The 17,684-nt window shown below is 35.7% G+C and overlaps 1 protein-coding gene across 1 annotated transcript in view; it reads left to right on the top strand.

Annotated features, from left to right (window-relative positions):
- Positions 1-17,223, top strand: part of LOC148950955 (uncharacterized) — a 57,494-nt gene extending 40,271 nt beyond the window's left edge. The window contains exons 5-8 of the mRNA XM_089090966.1: positions 4,817-4,923; positions 7,641-7,752; positions 13,904-14,031; positions 16,734-17,223. Coding sequence (XP_088947092.1) covers positions 4,817-4,923; positions 7,641-7,752; positions 13,904-14,031; positions 16,734-16,945 — 559 coding nt within the window. The 3' untranslated portion in view covers positions 16,946-17,223. The remainder of the gene's footprint in view (positions 1-4,816; positions 4,924-7,640; positions 7,753-13,903; positions 14,032-16,733) is intronic.
- Positions 17,224-17,684: the final 461 nt, after the last annotated feature.

Genomic DNA, 17,684 nt, shown 5'->3' with positions numbered 1-17,684 from the left:
AGGCGTTTTCGTAGAAACTTCTAGAAAGGCTCATTTCATTGGAAATTCAATAGGCTACTGCCGTTTTTAATAGTCGAAAGTGATTTGAGGGCAACTATCCCCCCCCCACGCCCCTAATTACCCCAAAAACATCCAATAAAAATTTTAAGATAGCCATTTTGTTTAGCGTAGTGGATTTCCAGATAGAAAATATATTTCTGAGGAGGACACTCCCCCAAAACCCTCGGGGCAAGGGCTATGCCCCGAGCTATGCCCTGGGCATGCTATGCCCTGGGGGCATATAAGATTTTTATAGAAGGTGTTGTAATAGAAATTTCAAAAAAGGCTCTTTCGATTGGAAATTCAAAGGGTTGAAAAGGGTTTTTAATAGTTGAAAGTGATTGGACAGTAACTAAACCCCCTCTCATGCCCACCTTTTCCCCAAACACATCCAATCAAAATTTTGAGATAGCCATTTTGTTCAGCGTAGTTGATTTCTAGATAGAAAATATCTTTTTGAGGAGGACACTTCCCCACATCCCTCGGTGCAAGGGTTTTATGTTATGCCCTTGGGGCATATAATGTTTTTATAGAAGTCGTTGTCGTAGAAACTTCAAAAAAGGCTCATTCGATTGGAAATTCAAAATTAGTGCCCGTTTTAATAGTCGAAAGTAATTGGAGGGCAACTAGCCCCCCTCGCGCCCATCATTCCCCCAAACACATCCAATAAACATTTTGAGATAGCCATTTTGTTCAGCGTAGTTGATTTCTTGATAGAAAATATGTTTTTGAGGAGGACACTCCCAATCAACCCTCAGGGCAAGGGTTATAAGTTATTCCCTGGGGGCATATAAGGTTTTTATAGAAGGCGTTTTCGTAGAAAATTCAAAAAAGGCTCATTCGATTGGAAATTCAAAGGGTTAGGGCCCTTTTTAATAGTCAAAAGTGATTGGAGGGCAACTATCCCCCCCTTCGCCCATCCTTCCCCCAAACACAACCAAACAAAATTTTGAGATAGCTATTTTGTTAAGCGTAGTTGATTTCCCGATAGAAAATATGTTTTTGAGGAGGACACTCCCCCACAACCCACGGGGCAAGGGTTGTAAGCTATTCCCTCGGGGCATATAATATTTTTATAGAAGGCGTTTTCAAAGAAACTTCAAAAAAGGCTCATTCGATTGGAAATTCAAAGGGCTAGTGCCCTTTTTAATAGTTAAAAGTGGTTGGACGGTAACTAACCTCCTTCTCACGCTCACCTTTTCCCCAAACACATCCAATTAAAACTTTGAGATAGCCATTTTGTTCAACGTAGTTTAAAGTTCTGCAAATTAGGTCTTTGAGGATGACAACTCCCTCACAACCCTCAGGGCAAGGGTTTTAATTTATACCCTGGGGGCACATAAAGTTTTTATTAAATGCACTGTTGTAGAAACTTTGAAAAGAGCTCATTCAGTTGTAAACTGAAATGGCTAGTCCCCTTTTTAATAGTTGAAAGTAATTGGAAGGAAACTAACATCCCTTCCACTCCCACCATTTACCTAAACACATCCAATCAAAATATTGAGATAGCCATTTTGTTCCACTCAGTTAAAGTTCAGGAAATTATACCTTTGAGCAGGACAATCCCCTCACAGTCTTCAGAGAGAGGGTTATAAGTTATGCCCTGGGGGCATATAAGTTATTACTGAAATTCTTGTCGTAAAAAATTGAAAAAGGGCTCATTAGATTGGAAATTCGAAGGTCAAGTGCTCTATTTAATATTCAAAATTGATTTTAGGGCAACTCGCCCCCCTCTCTCGCCCTTCTTTTCCTCAAACACATCCAATCAAAATTTTTAAAGAGCCATTTTGTTCAGTGTTGTGGATTTCCAGATAGAAATTATGTTTTTGAGGAGGGCACTCCCCCACAGCCCTCAGGTCAAGGGTTGTAAGTTATGCCCTGGGGGCATATAGGGTTTTTTCTGAACGCGTCGTCGTAGAAACTTCAAAAAGGGGTCATTCGATTAGAAATTGAAATGGCTAGTGCCCTTTTTAATAGTCAAAAGTTATTTGAAGGCACCTAACACCCCTTCTTCGCCCACCATTTGCCCAAACATATCCAATCAAAATTTTGGAATAGCCATTTTGTTCCACGCAGTTAAAGTTCAGGAAATTATACCTTAGAGCAGGAAACTCCCCCCACAGTTTTCAGGGCAAGGGTTATAAGTTATGCCCTGGGGGTTTATAAGGTTGTTATTGAAATGTTTGTCGTAGAAACTTGAAAAAGTTCTCATTCGATTGGAAATTCAAATGGTTAGTGCCCTTTTTAATAGTCGAAAGTGATTTGATGGCAACTAACCCCCCTCTCACGCCCACCTTTTCCCTTAACACATCCAATCAAAGTTTTAGATAGCCATTTTATTCAACGAAGTTGAAAGTCTTAAATATTAGTCGTTTAAGGATGACAACCCATCCCCCCCACAACCTTCAAGTTGTAAGCTATGCCCTGGGAGCATGTAAGGTTTTTATTGAAAGTGATGTTGTAAAAACATCCAATAGGGCTCATTAATTTGAAATTGAAAGGGCTAGTGCCCTTTTAATAGTCGAAAGTTATTGAAAGGTAAACAACCCCCCTCTCACGCCCACCATTTCCCCAAACACATCCAATCAAAATTTTGATATATCAATTTTGTTCAAAGTATTCGAAAGTTCTAGAAATTAGGTATTTTGGGATGATAACCCCATCAGAGCTTTCAGTGCAAGGGTTGTACGTTATGCCCTGGGGGCATATAAGGTTTATATAGAAAGTTGTTGTAGAAATTTCAAAAGGGGCTCATTTGATTGGAAATTGAAATTGCCCTTTTTAATAGTCGAAAGTCAGTGGAGAGTAATTAACTCCCCTCTTTCGCCCTCCATTTCCCCGAACACATTCATTCAAAGTTTAGAGATAGCCATTTTGTTCAACGTAGTTGAAAGTTCTGGAAATTATGTATTTAAGGATGACAAACCCCCCAGAGTCCCCAGGGCGAAGGTTGTAAATTATAACCTGGGGCATTTAAGGTTTTCAAAGATAGAGCTGTCGTAAAAAATTCACAAGGGGCTCATTCAATTGGGAATAGAGAGGGCAATTGCCCTTTTTAACAGTTGAGTGATTGGACGGTAACAAACCCCTCTCTCACGCCCCTCATTCCCCCAAACACATCCAATCAAAATTTTCAGATAGCCATTTTGTTCATTTGTAGAAAGTTCTCGAAATTAGGTCTGTGAGGATGACAACTCCCACTCCCAGCCCTCAGGGCGAGGGTTGTAAGTTATCCCCTGGGGATGTGTAAGATTTTTATTGAAAGCGTTGTTGTAGGAACTTCAAAAGGGCTCATTCGATTGGAAATTGAAAGGGATAGTGCCTTTTTTAATAGTTGAAAGTGATTGAAGGAAAACTAACGCCCACCATTTTCCCAGACAAATCCAATCAAAATTTTGAGATAGCTATTTTGTTTAATGTAGTTGAAATTGCTGGAAATTAGGTCTCAGAGGATGACAACCACCCTCACAGCCCTTAGGGTAAGAGTTGTAAGTTATGCCCTGGGGGCATATAAGGTGTTTATATGAAGTGTTGTCGTACAAACTCAAAAAGGGCTCATTCGATTGGAAATCAAAAGGCTTAGTGCCCTTTTTAACAGTCGAAAGTGATTGGAAGAGTTGACATTTTTATAGTAAAGATCGATGTGGGTGATCGATAATGTATTATTTTTTTGTTGTTGTTGTTGTTTAGACCAGGGCACTTTGTATCGAAGGTGTTGTCGTAGAAACTTCGAAAAAGGCTCATTCGATTGAAAATAATAAGCGCTGATGCCCTATTTCATAGTCGAAAGTGATTGGAGGAAAACTAATCCACCTCCCATGCCCACCCTCCCATTTGACTTTATGTTTAAAAACTAAATGCTGCCATAAGATTAAATCAAAATGCACTGTGTTAATGCTAATTCCCAATAAGGCATCTCAGTAGTATCCCAAGACCGACTGAGGGTTTTATGTTCAAACTTTTGGGGCTACTTCTGCTCTTAAGATTTAACTAAATCAAAATACGGTAGTGTAAGTGTATCCAAGCTATCGAAGAAACTAAACAGATTTTTTTTGCGAATGGTGTCAAGTTTTCCATTTCAGGTCAACTAGACGAGGTATGAAACTAAATTAAACACTTCTATTTGTGTCCAGATTTTTAAGAGGGCGTATGTTGTTAAAAATTGCTGAAAATTTTTTTCCAGCATACAAATAGCAGGCCAAACTATAAGTCTTTAAAAAAACGAAAAGATTTAAAGTATTATTTTCTTTTTCTCTGGAAAGACTATGTCAATATAAAACGAACAGAAATTAATTAAAAAAACTTTTTCCACAAAACGATTTTTTAAAAGAAAAGCAAAGAATTCCATTAAACAAAAATGAGCAAAATTAAAATCAAACAAACTGCCAAGCGTCAAACTCTTACAAATCAGCATCGATAAGTAATTGAAATCTAAAACGAACAGAAATAAAAGTAAATAGTCAAAGCAAACTGAAAATGAGCAGACATTAACATAAGTTTGGCTCAAAATCCATGTGCCTTCCCAAGGCCAGATCATAATTTGCACTTTACTGAAAAAAATACAAATGAATGTGCATCGTCAGTTTAATATACATATACTGATATTTAGTAATCGAAATCTTAATATTATTTGATTTATTAAAGTTATAAAAGTAAAAACGGGTTCTAAGGAGGAAGTCGAAGATATATCAGCAATACTTCACCGACCACTTTGAAATTTGACCCCTTTGGAAATTTAATTGTATTTTCATGTTATTTGTTTTATTCTGCCTTTCAGCGCACATCAAACTCATTATGAGCAAATGGGCAGTGCATCAGGAAGAGCAATTGTAGATGGTGAAGATTTTTTACTCCAACTTGATGGAATGCGAGACCACATTTATGGTAAGAAAATTTAACCTATCTGCAGGATTTGATACAAAAAAAAATCGACGTTAGAACGAAATTTTGCGACATCTTGTGTCATTTCACTTTATAATATCATCGCTGTCACGCCTAAGGATCGCATTGGATACTGAGGAAAAAAAGAATTGATTCCTTTTTTGATACCGTAGCAAATGGGTTCTTTGAATAAAAAGGTAAAAAAGGTAAAGAATACAGCATTGGACTTTACAGTCACTACTGATGGCGCTGATCTCCGTTTCTTGGCCCTCCAGCCAGGAAGTGCAATGGGGTGTTGGGGGCCAACCATCCTGTGCTTTCGCGCACTCTTTCTGCTTACCCTTTCTAGACTCCTCCGGTCACCCATTTAGATCGTGGTCAACTCTGACTGAGCTTACAGAGTCACGCCACTGACCCCCATCCCAAACCAAATAATTGGATACTCTAGGATTCGAACCCTAGCCCTCGCGGACAGAGAATCCTAAATCCAGCGCACGAATCCACTTCTTCGTTCTTTGAATGAGGGCTTATATTTACACAATTACCCAGCATCAAGAACAAACGGCCAAAAGCCAAGGCAATCTTACTTTATATAACCGGTAAACCCAAGCTCTGCCAATCGCTATTCTGAAAACAATCATCTGATGTTGTACAACGGGTACCTGACGGAAAGCGTTTTTTATTACTATGAAATTGTTAGTGCTATCAAAATCATTACTATCAGTACCATCAGTGCTGTCAAAATTCTCACAAACACTTTTAAGTGGCGTATAATCAAGTTTAAACAGCTATTTCTCACAAATATATTTAACAGAAATACTCTTGTAAATATATTTGAAATATCTTTCAAAGTATAATGACGCACTCATAATAAAATAGATAATACAACATGAAATCTGCACGATTCTATAAAATATTCCGTGTCTGTTATTCCATTTTGATTTATTACTGAAAATTTCGTTGCTTACACCCCTAGCAGCTTCTTCCGTCACCAACTATTATTTAAAACACTTCCTTTTTATTGGTTTGAAGCCTGTTTTGTTCAGAGTGCACTTCTAACCTTGAATTTCTCAAGACTTTCTGAAATTTAAGTACACTCCTATACTTTCCTCCGTCCCTCAGTAATAAACCCCTCTTTTTTATTGAAACCCCTTCTTTTTATGGATTTAAGCCTGTTTTTCCGAACTTGTACTCCTGTTTGAATTTTTCCACATCCTCTGAAATTTCGTTTATATCCCTGAACCTTCTCCGCCCCCCTGTGATATTTAAAAGCCTTTTTTTTATTAATTTTAAGACAGTTTTTTAAAAATTTTGCTTGTATCTTTTAATTTTGTCCAGATTTTCTAAAATTTGTTTACACTCCATTACCTTTCCCCGTCTAACAGTAATTGTCATTTTAAACCTATTTATTCCAATTTGCACTCATAGCCATGAATGTTTTAAAATATTCTGAAATTTGTATACACCGCTATTACACTATATCTATCCCCTATTTATTAAATATTCTCTTCATCTTTATTTTCTAAATAGTTATTATAGTTCATTCATGTAACGAAGGCGACACAGCTACACATACTTGACGCCAAAACACTTGAGACACCCAACACCCTTCTTTACATTTTAAATCCAATATATGAGTCCCTATCCTTATTTTTAATAATAATTTTTAAATAATAATACTTTATTCTAGTAATAAGGCTGGTGCAGTTTCACCCTTCAGAAAGCGAATGATAATTATAGTTACAATGCTGAAATCATAACGCTGCAAGTCTGTATCGAGGTCAAGTACATGGGTATTGGAAGAGGAGCAGTGGTTTTTTTGTCTTTTCTTCTCAGTTTGTTTCTATCACAGTAGAGAAAATATCATACAGTATCGACAAAGGCTATACTCTCTGTTAAAAATATGCGAAACATATTTAAAACTATACAAAATTCATACTTCGCCTTCGTGCACGCGCGATTCCAATGTACAGGTCATGAGAAGCCTGTGGAAAAACCTGTTTTTTTTGTCCGACCACTAGCAACTGAACTAGGCAGTGACGACACGGCTCAGATCCTTGTGACGCCATGTACAAGGCCGTACCGAGGATTTTTTTCGGAAGGGGTTTTACTCAAAAAAGAAATTTCGAGGGGGGGGGGGTTGCACAAAGAACCTTAAAAACGCATACGAAAGTTTATATCCATTTCTGATACTTTTTTACGAGTCAGAAAAACATTTCGGGGGGGAGGTCGAACCCCCCCCCCCCTCGGGGTAGGGCCTTGACGCGGTATCAAATGTGTTTCATGATTGGAAAAAGAAGACGCTACAGTTCTACAGTGGTTTCTATTTCGTAACCATGACCCATGTGACTTAAGCATCAAATAGATCATATCATTTTACTTTCGAATACAGAACAACTGTCAAATATAATACTTTGATAAAGACGTCGAGGTATCTTTTATTGATTTAACGGATTTATATTTACCAAGATACTCCATTAAAGTATTTTTACACTGATAATTTTTTTATATCTAAACAGTTTTCATTTGAAAATAAAACCGCTGCAACTGAGATTTGTGGATGTGAGTAATGAGGATTTTAACTAAAAATTGAAGGTAGGAACACGAAAATTAGTGATAACTAATAATAATCGTCTCTGGAACGCACAGAGCTTGCCTTAGTTTTTACCTTTTCCCAGTATATCGTATGTTACTTATTATCTTCATTTTTATATTTCTAGCCTACAAACGTGAATGGAAGTTTATGCATCGATATGGTTTTCACACAATTACTTTACAAGATGGCACTCGAATAAACGCTGGTTTTGTTTCTCAGCCTGTTACTTGCTCAAGGTAATTAACGCCATCTAAACGAGTACAATTGAACATACAAAAATAAAAAATACGGCAATCGTGAATTTAAAATTTTGAAGTTAAGAGACTTACTTCCCTAAAAATTTCCTCTGTTGGCGAAATACTGTTAAATACTTATTGAAGCTGACAGCCTTATAGAAGTATTAAAGCATAGTTTCTGACAGAAATTGTATTTTGCTTCATCAGACGGGTTTAAAAGAGACATCATCTCATGGATGGAAATTTAGCCTGCTTCTGTTTCAGCTCAGAATTAAAAATCTGTTTCTTTATCTAACAAAATTGCTTCTTTTTTAATTATTGTGTATATTTTAAGCTTTATTTTAAAAAATTCATCTAACTGGTAGAATGTATTATTAGCATTAGTTTTTAGACAGATAATCAGCGAATTCTTTCTTTCTTCGAGAAATGTTCTAGGAATACTTCAGAGAATCCCAGTTGCCATCAGACTCTCACATAGCGACAACACGTGGTCATTTCTACTTGACGAAATTTGGCGTCTTCTATCAAAGCTTAAGTAAAGGTGCTTGGGATTGAAGCACTAACGAACACGCCTTTTCCATCCTATCTAACGTAATGCTTCTTCTTTTCACGCGAAAGATAACTTTATAGATTCCAGGTCAACTTTATAACCTTATTCTACTATGAACTGAGTTGTGCTTCATTTCAAAGGTAGTTTTGTAAGGGTAGTGGTAGTTTCCATGCCAAGAAAGGATTTTAAAGAAAGACTACTTATAGAATAAATTTCACAACAATACATATTATAGGTACAAATAGATATCCTTTACTAGAACGCAAAATTAAAATTTCATTTTTTTCTAGCATAGCTAGATTTTTACCCGCCAAAACTGATGGTTCTAGGATAAGGGCTAATTTAGTAGTATTTCATAGTTGCAGCGAAAGCTGCATCCTAGTATAGAACGAAGTTCAGCCCATAGTAACTTAAAACTCAAAAACGTATTTAAAAAACTGTTTAGCGAGAAAAAATTGTCATTTGTAGCTGATTCAGAAATGACGGTTATTATTTCGATTACTTTTAATGGTAAAATTTTATTTTGAATATACTTAATAGAGTACTGGGACTACCCTGAATATGAAGAAGGTGGCCACCCCCCACTAAGCTTATTTTCATTTAATTCTGGTTATATGAATATTTTGTTAAAAATGCCGTTAAATATTAGGGATAGGTAAAGAAATTTATAAGTACTTTAAATTTGAAAAGTTAAAACATAATGTAAGAATACAAAAATGAATCCGTATTATACAATAGGTATATCCTAGGTTCTTCAAATACAATAGGGCCCTCCGTAATATAAGGGAGGCTGTCACCCCCGTCAATTCTTGCCATTTACAAAAAACCTTAAATAATTGGTAGTTGCCTCCAATTACCATTTTATTTTTGCTTATTGCATTTATCTTTGCTTATACATTTTGCGAAAATGCCAAAATAAATAAGGAGTGCGTGAAGAAGGCTAAAATATACGTTGGAATACTGAAATGAAAAAATTAATAATGAAATCTTTGTACCTTAGGCACTTTCACAGATAAATGACGCCAGAGAAATTTGTGAAGTAATTATGTTTGATTCAATAGATCAGCCCGCTTTAATCTAACTTGTAGTTAGTACCTTTACCTTGATTAAACAAAAAAAAAGTTTTATTTTAACTGAAAGTAAGGAGAGCAACATTAAAACTTAAAACGAATCGAAATTATTCCGTATATGATAGGGGCTGTCCCCTCCTCAACGCCTCGCTCTTTACGCTAAAGTTTTTTATTGTTTTAAAAAATAGAGTTGTGAGAAAGAGTCTAGATTTAGCGTAAAGAGCGAGGCGTTGAGGAGGGGACAGCCCCTTTCATATACGGAATAATTTCGATTAGTTTTAAGTTTTAATGTTGCTCCTTTCTTTCAGTTGAAAAAACTTGCTTTTTTTATTTAATTTTTGAACGTTTTTGAATTAATGGAGGTTTTGATTTAGCTCACCGTACATGAATAATTAAAAAAAGAATTGCAAATTATTTTACTTTTATTTGGTTAAATGGCTTTCTCGAAAGTTGTTTAATTTTATTTACGAACGTTTTTATTACTAATAAACATACGTAACTTACGAATTAAATTACGTAACAAACTTATATATCCATATTTTAATACGTATATTAGGGGGTTCGCCCCCTAGTCAATGCCTCGCTCTTTACGCTAAAGTTCGAATTTTTTTCCAGTTCTTTAAAAATTACCCTTAATCACAAAGACCTTAAATTATAATCAATAGCTCTTATGAAACCACTAAAAAATCTTTGGCTTAAAGAGCGAGGTATTGACTAGGGGGCGAACCTAAGTATATACTTAATAATTCATGTTCGTTTTAAGTTTTGATATTGCTCCTTACTTTCAGTTGAAAAACTTGTTTATTTTTTTATTTAATTTCTGATCGTTTTTTAAATAATGCTGGGAAATCCGGCCCCCCCTTCATAGAAATGTCCCTTCCCCCATGAAAACCTCCTACATGAAAAGATACTCCCACTTAACCCCCGACCTCCCCCCCCCACTACCAGAAAAAATCCCCCTTGAAAACGTCTGTATATTTCCCAATAACCAATACTATATGTAAACATTGGGTAAAGTTCATAACTTTCAGCCCTTCCCCCGGGAACTGTGGGGGAATAAGTCCTCCTAAAAGACATGTTTATTATATTTTTGACCATGCTTGAACAAAATGGCTATCTCAAAATTTTGATCGGGTGACTTTGGGAAAAATGAGAGGGGGAGGGGCCCTAGTTACCCCTCTTTTTTTATGGTCACTTAAAAAGCACACTATAACTTAAAATTTCAGTTCGAATGAGCCCTCCCGCAATATTCTAGGACCACTGGGTCGATACGATCTCCCCTGGAAAAAAAAAAAAAAAATAAACATGGCTCCGTGATCTTTCTTCTGTCAAAAAATTCAAAATTCCACATTTTTTCAGATAAGAGTTTGAAAGCTCTACAGTCGGGTTCTCTCATACGCTGAATCTGATGGTGTGATTTTCATTAAGGTTCAATAGCTTTAAGGGAGTCTTTCCCCCTTTTTTAGAAAATCAGCTAAATTATCTTAGGCGCGTAACTTTGGATGGGTAGGACTAAACTTGATGAAACTTATATATTTGAAATCTGTATTAAAATCTGATTCTTTTGATATATCTATTGGTATCAAAATCCCCTTTTTTAGAGTTTTGGTTACAATTGAGCCGGGTCGCTCCTTACTTACAGTTCGTTACCACAAACTATTTGAAAATTCCAAATGTAAAATATTTATCAAAAGTTTCATCTGGCGGTCAATTGTTTTATGAAAGGTCAATAAATTCCGAGAAGGTTCAAGCTGAAGTTTTCAAGTTCAATATTGGCTTTAATTTCAAAACATAAATATAAGAATACACTTAACACAATTCCTTGTGCATTGATGCACGTTTGGGCCCTTATATAATATTTACTCTAAATACAGCGTGGCCTCCTGTCTTTTCTAATTTCCATCACAAACAGCCATCAATTAGGCTACCAATAAATTTAATGCGACTTTTCCTCCGCTCTCACCCCTTGAAGTATCAAACAAAAATATAATAAATAATAGTAATATCAAAATATTCAGAAGCATAATGAAATAAATAAATATAAAAAATATATATTTAATCCTTTAGATAGTTTTTAACTTTCTTTTTAAAGGAGCTGAGAGACCTGCGTGATTTCAGCTCTTCTGGAAGTGCATTCCACTCCCTGGCACACGCAATTCTAGGATAAAAGGAAGGCTAGAACAATCCTAACAATGGTTTCTTATTGGCTAAGTAGGTCCATCACAATGGGTTACTAAGATCCGTAAAATTTAAACTTGCCTCTGATTGGTGGATTATTTTTAGCTGACCAACCATAAATCATTTTACATTCTTACGTTAAGTAGCTTATGCTACGGAATAGAATGGGAAGCTACAGCAATTAAAAATTAATTCAGCTATTCAAAATGTTTTCTATAGAAAATGATAATTAAAAGGACTAGTTGCATATTATAACATAAACAAGCAAGGGCGGAAACTAAAATCTTTACTGACAACTTTTGACACACAGTTAAATTGTATGTTTGCTCCTCCTTGACCGGTTTGGGTGGGTATATAACACTAGGAAAACACTGGAGGGATTATAATTTTCCAAATAGACTACGAACTTGCCCACTATGCACTATTTTGGGGGATGAACTGGGACTTCTTCTTTTTAAGTGAAATGAAGTAGTGAATTTAAGCGTAGATTGGTTTAATAGTGGTAATGATGAACTGCTACTAGGGATTCTTAAATTAGAATTCCTTGGTAGGCTACATATTGGACAACTTAAGATATATTCAAAAAATAAATCAGACAAATACAAGGCACCAATCTCCACTAAGGCTCAATGGTATGTAAAGGAGTAATTTTGGCAATAGGTAATTTTACTATAAAGAGTTTCAAGGACGTTTTAGTTCTTAAATCGTATCAGTTTCTGTTTTATTTGCATAAGGCTTTAGCGGCTTTAAAATACACATGTATAGCAAAAGACGAGAACGGATTTTAAAAGGTTTGGAGTACCCAAGATGAAAACCAGTGCTAGTAACTATGTGTCATTTTTAATAGCAAAATAACTTGAGTAAATAAACGCACAGGAAGAAGAAGAGGATGTAAATTCTGATATAAAAATGAAATTCTTGTTTATTTTATGAAAAAACAGAAGTTCTAAGTAATATTGTAGGTATCTGATGTTTATTTTCATATATATTTATGAATAATAAACTGTAAAGCGTTTTTTCTTAATGATAGTCTGCGTTGTCGTTTTTTCTTGTAACTATGCGTCGTTTAAGGTCATTTTTTAAAAGATTTTTGGTACTATTTATGCTATGCTGCATCAACAGTATGGGTGTCTTGTAAGAGTGAAAACTGGAGTTGGTGTCAACAACAAAAAAAAACCGGCAACGCCATTTAACGATTGGAGATGCTTGACATTTTTTCAATCTTTGTAATTTTTTTTTTGTCAGGAACTGAGATAAGACGCTTATTATTACCCTAATTTTACCAATTGCAGTAATCAATTCGGTACTTGTAAAATATACGCCCTACTGCTCAAATTGTTCATTCATTGACGCATTATAGAACCATTTTTTTCGTTAGTTTCTTTCGGCTTAGCGTGAGACAAAACAAAGAGAAGTGACAAAATAGATGGGAAATATATAATTTGCGCTATATATTTGCGCATTAGGGGGATAAGGTATTTGGACAGTGTGAAGTTAAGAAAACAATTCTTACTACATAATGTGCAGAATAATTGTAGAATACTTTGCCTCCCCCCCTAATGTGCAAATATATAGCCCAAATTTGTTTCTAACGTATTATATTCTCGTCATATTTTGTGATGTTTCATAAGAATATTAGAAACATATTAGAAGAACATTAGGTTGGGCATATATCATACAAGTACCATCAAATTAATGATTCTTACTATTATACCAGAAAAAATGCCAAATGTCACCGAATGGTAGATGGTGCTGACGATTTTTTGTCAACACTAATGATAGTTCCCACTATTATAATTCACCCATACTCTTTGGTTGTGTATACAAAATAGGTCATATCTAAATATCATTAGGTAATTCTGGTAACCTTGAAGCTAGTTAAAAGAAACAAATTTACCCTTCATTTGTAATAAAATAGGTTTTTCTTTATGGCTTTCCTGGCTTTCAGCAAGAAGTAGAGTGGAATTATGCCTTTATCTTAACAGTGTCCCTAATATCAGTTCGTCTGGAGTAATTCCAAAATTTATATGTGACTTTTTTTGGATTAAAATTCGTCCCCTACATTCTTAAAACCAGCTAAGAATTTTTTTTTTTTCGAAAACACTTTATATCCCCTTTTTAACGCGTAAAAATAGTCAGAAAAAGAAGTTTTAGTTATCGGAATTTTTTGTGGCCTATCTTTGATGCTTAAAAGAACCTTCTTGGTATAAACAGTCGGTGATTAATAACAGTAATAAACACTTGAAAGCCATGTCTCTGATTTCTCTTCAGGAATAAAATCAATTTTTTGAAATCTATTGCTTTTGAAGTAGCAAGACCCAAAGTGGCATTAATGTATGTTTTTCTTTTATAGGCTTGAATTGGGTTATGTTTATTTACCAGATGGATCTTTACATGCACTAGATTGGATCAAGCTACCACTTTGGGCACTTGGGGAAGGAGGGACGCCACCTGTTGACTATGGATTTACTTTTAAAGCCGGTAAGTGTATGTTCTGATCTTACTTTACATAAATTTATAAGTATCTAAAATGTCAAGCCATTCGCTACCCTTAAAAAAATGACGTGATTCCTAGCAAAGGATAAGGCTTCCTCCGGAGTACTATAGAATCAGTCAGTTGGTTTTTGGATACTTGCAAAAGAGCATAGTAAGATGGCCAGTAGTCAGACCAAAGAATATGGGTAACTTATAAGAGATGAAACTGGCGCTATTTTTGGCAAACAAACATCATTGCTTTCTAGCACTTGGCGAAGTTTGCAATTTTTCAAGCTTTGTAATCGTTTTCCTGTCAGTAACTGGGATTAAACACTAATTACTACACTAATTTTCCAACTACACAAATTGAGATGGTATTGGGAGTTTTTTTTGTCGACACTATTGCCAGCTCCCACTTGTAGATTACCCATACTCTTTGAACCGGGCAGCTAAGTACCACCTCAACTGTTAAATCCCTGTAAAATATCTACTATACCGCCAAAAAAGTGGATTGTTTCGCTATTAGATTTGTCTAAACTTTCTTAATAAGTATGTGATTAGTTTGAGTTTTAACCATAGCAATTTTAAATGCACAGATAGCCAGCAATAGAGCCTAATCACAGACACATACTTGTAAGCTGGGGCCTAAACATGGAAAATAGTGCTCAATCTTAATCATGGGATCTCATGTTAGAACAAAGTATCTAAACTATGGAATATATCACGAATATATTCAATCTAAAGCAATTTTTTTGAAACAGAATAATTGTATTTAAATAGGCTAGGATATAGGGGTAACTTTTGCTTAAGCTTTACTGTTAAAAAATAAGTTTTCATAGATTTTAGTCAGCTAATCCTATCTATATAAAACCATCTACATCATATCCAAGATTAGTAACCTACTGTCCATGTCTTTGAAACTAAAAGGATACCGTCTTGGAATTCCCTGTCCCTTTCGGTGGTGTCGATCTCCGTCTATTGGCCCTTCAGCCAGTAAATGCAATGGTGAATGGGGCCAGTCATCCTGTGCTTTCACACAACCTTCCCTGGACTTCTTCAGGTACCTTTTTGAAGCTGAGTATGCTCTGGCTAAGGTTACAGAGTCACACCACTCGCCACCGTTCCAAGCTAAATAATTGACAACACCGGGACTCGAACCCCATCCCGAAGGACACGGGATTACGAGCTTAGCACGCTAACCACTTATGAAAGATATGATTTAATCAAAATATTTGACTAAGATTAGTCACCGTCCGAGTATTGGAGGTATTACCCGTTTTCTCTTTTTTGTGTGCGTGTGTGTAGTTAAAACTTTCATGGACAATTTTTTTTTGTGGTGAGGGGGGGTGTAAGGAAACTTATAAATTTTTGTTAGGGAAGGGGGGCAAGCTGTTTTTATTCGGCCCTTATAAAAAATTACACGCGTTTCTTTTTTATTTCTATGCCTGTCATCTGACAGGATATTAGAATAGTTTTTTCTAGCAAGCGTGACTTAATAGTAAAAATGGAATTAGTGCTAGCATTTCTTAGACTCATCCCTTTCTTTATGGATTCAACGTGAAAATCCCCCTACTCTCTAGCCTTCCGCTTACTACTACTCATTTTTCTACTTTTCTCGTTTTCTCAGAATTATTTTCGAAGGAAATAATTTTCAAATACATGTTTTGTTTTCGAAACAGCTTAAACACTTCAATAACGTTGCAGTAAAGAGCGTAGGAGCTACTATTGAGTTAGTCACCCTTTTTGGCTTGAGCTTTGTGGAAAATTCGATATATTTTCTTTGCAATTAATGATGCATAAACAGTGTCTACTGAGTAATATCATAAGAACTAACTTGCTCTTTGCAGATCAAGAAGCGAAGCAATAAATGATAATGTAATTCTAAATTTTTAGCTGGACCAATATGGGAGGTTCAACCACATGTCGTTGACACATTGGTAGTTCATATTAGCCGGGGTGAAACAAACTGTTTAATCTTTTTGAAGTTTATGATACACAAAAAGTGCGTACTGATTGTTTTTATAAGAAATAACTCAATTTTTGCAGGCCAAAAAGCGAAGCAGGTCTGATTATGGCTTTAAAATGTCTAGATACCAAAAACTGAAAGTTCTCCCCTTACGTCTGAAAATAAATTTCTTGTTAAATGAATGATAGTGTCGATTCGACTATTTAGCTAGAAAACATGGGAAGTTCAAGTATACATCGTTCACGCCGCTATATTACACCTGACCTGGGAATGGAAAGCCAAACAGTTTAATTTTTAAGGTAATCATACCCAAAAAGTGCCTACTGATTAGTATTATTAGAAATTACGCACTTTTTGCCGACCAAAAGGCGAAGCAAGGCTGATTATAGCTTAAAATGACTAGAGGCCGAAATTTGACAGGACTTTTAGATCTGAAAATAACTTTTTCAAAGAAATAATGCATCATTTTAGCTTTTAAGCTGGAAATAAGGGGGAAGTCAAAGTGCATGTCGTTAACACCCCTAACTGGGAGGGGAAAGCAAAACATTTGATATTCTTTGAATTGATACGCAAAGTGTCTACGGATTATTTTTGTAAGAAATAACTTCCTCTTTGCTGATCTAAAAGCGAAGCAAGTCTGATTACGGCTTTAAAATGACTGGAGGCTAAAAACTTACAGCTCTCCTCTTAGATATGAAAATAACTTTTTCAAATAAATAATAGTATCCATTTGACTTTCTAGCTGGACAAATATGGGAAGTGCAAGTACGTGTCGTTCATACACCCATATTTTACATCGGCTGGGAGTGGGAAGCCAAACTATTTGAGAGACTATGTACCTACACGGTTAATGGAATTCCGGGGTGGGGAGTTTCTGAATGGCATTACAGGCATGCTGCTGGAAGACCGCTTGAATACGCTCAAAATGATCGTTTTACTTGTTGTGTACTGTAATGATTGTTGTGATTGTTGTAATGATGTACGCGCAAACAAGATTGTTAAGGGATAGCCATTTTTTATATTGACAAAATTAAGATTTTTTTTTTTTAACTGATGTTTTGTTGGATGACAAGAGACTTAGCAGAAAAAAAGTAAAACATTGAAAGATATCCCTGAAGTACCGAAAGTGCACTTTGAGGCCCAAATTTTTTTCAACTTTTCAAGTCCTTCAGGGGTATTTATCCCCTGGCCTCATCCATTTATGATGCTAATCTTGTCTTGAATAAATTAACGAAAACTATGTTTCTCGCAAAGTATAATCACCTACGGAACAAGTACTGACAAAACTCTCCAAAAGTGACCCCGCGTACCTCAGCGCCTACGGGTTTTAGTTGCCAGGTTCGCATAGGTATACAAATGGTCACTTTTTTTGTGTGGAGAGGATAGGTTTTGTCAGTACTTGTTCCGTAGGTGATTATACTTTGGTTTCTCGTGATGTACCTCTTACACTTAGCATGACGTTAAAGCAAAGGCTAGATTGGAACAGAGCCAAGTATATCTGAATCATTTTTTGAGGCGATGATTCCGTAAAAACTTATTTTATAAAATATTCAAAGATTCAAAGATTTCTGCATTTCTTCTGTAATTAGTTAAAGGTATGACCTGATCAATGGCGGATCCAGGAGGGCGAGGGAGCGCCCCCCGTAACGTCGTTTAAAGGAGTGTAATTTACTTATTTAAAGCCATGTTTCTG

Source organism: Artemia sp. Qi Xiang Cuo, chromosome 6, assembly GCF_049724085.1.
Source record: "Artemia sp. Qi Xiang Cuo chromosome 6, ASM4972408v1, whole genome shotgun sequence".
Lineage (NCBI taxonomy): Eukaryota > Metazoa > Arthropoda > Branchiopoda > Anostraca > Artemiidae > Artemia > Artemia sp. Qi Xiang Cuo.
The sequence above is the reverse complement of the archived record's forward strand: the minus strand, read 5'-3'. Positions and strand labels throughout refer to the sequence as shown.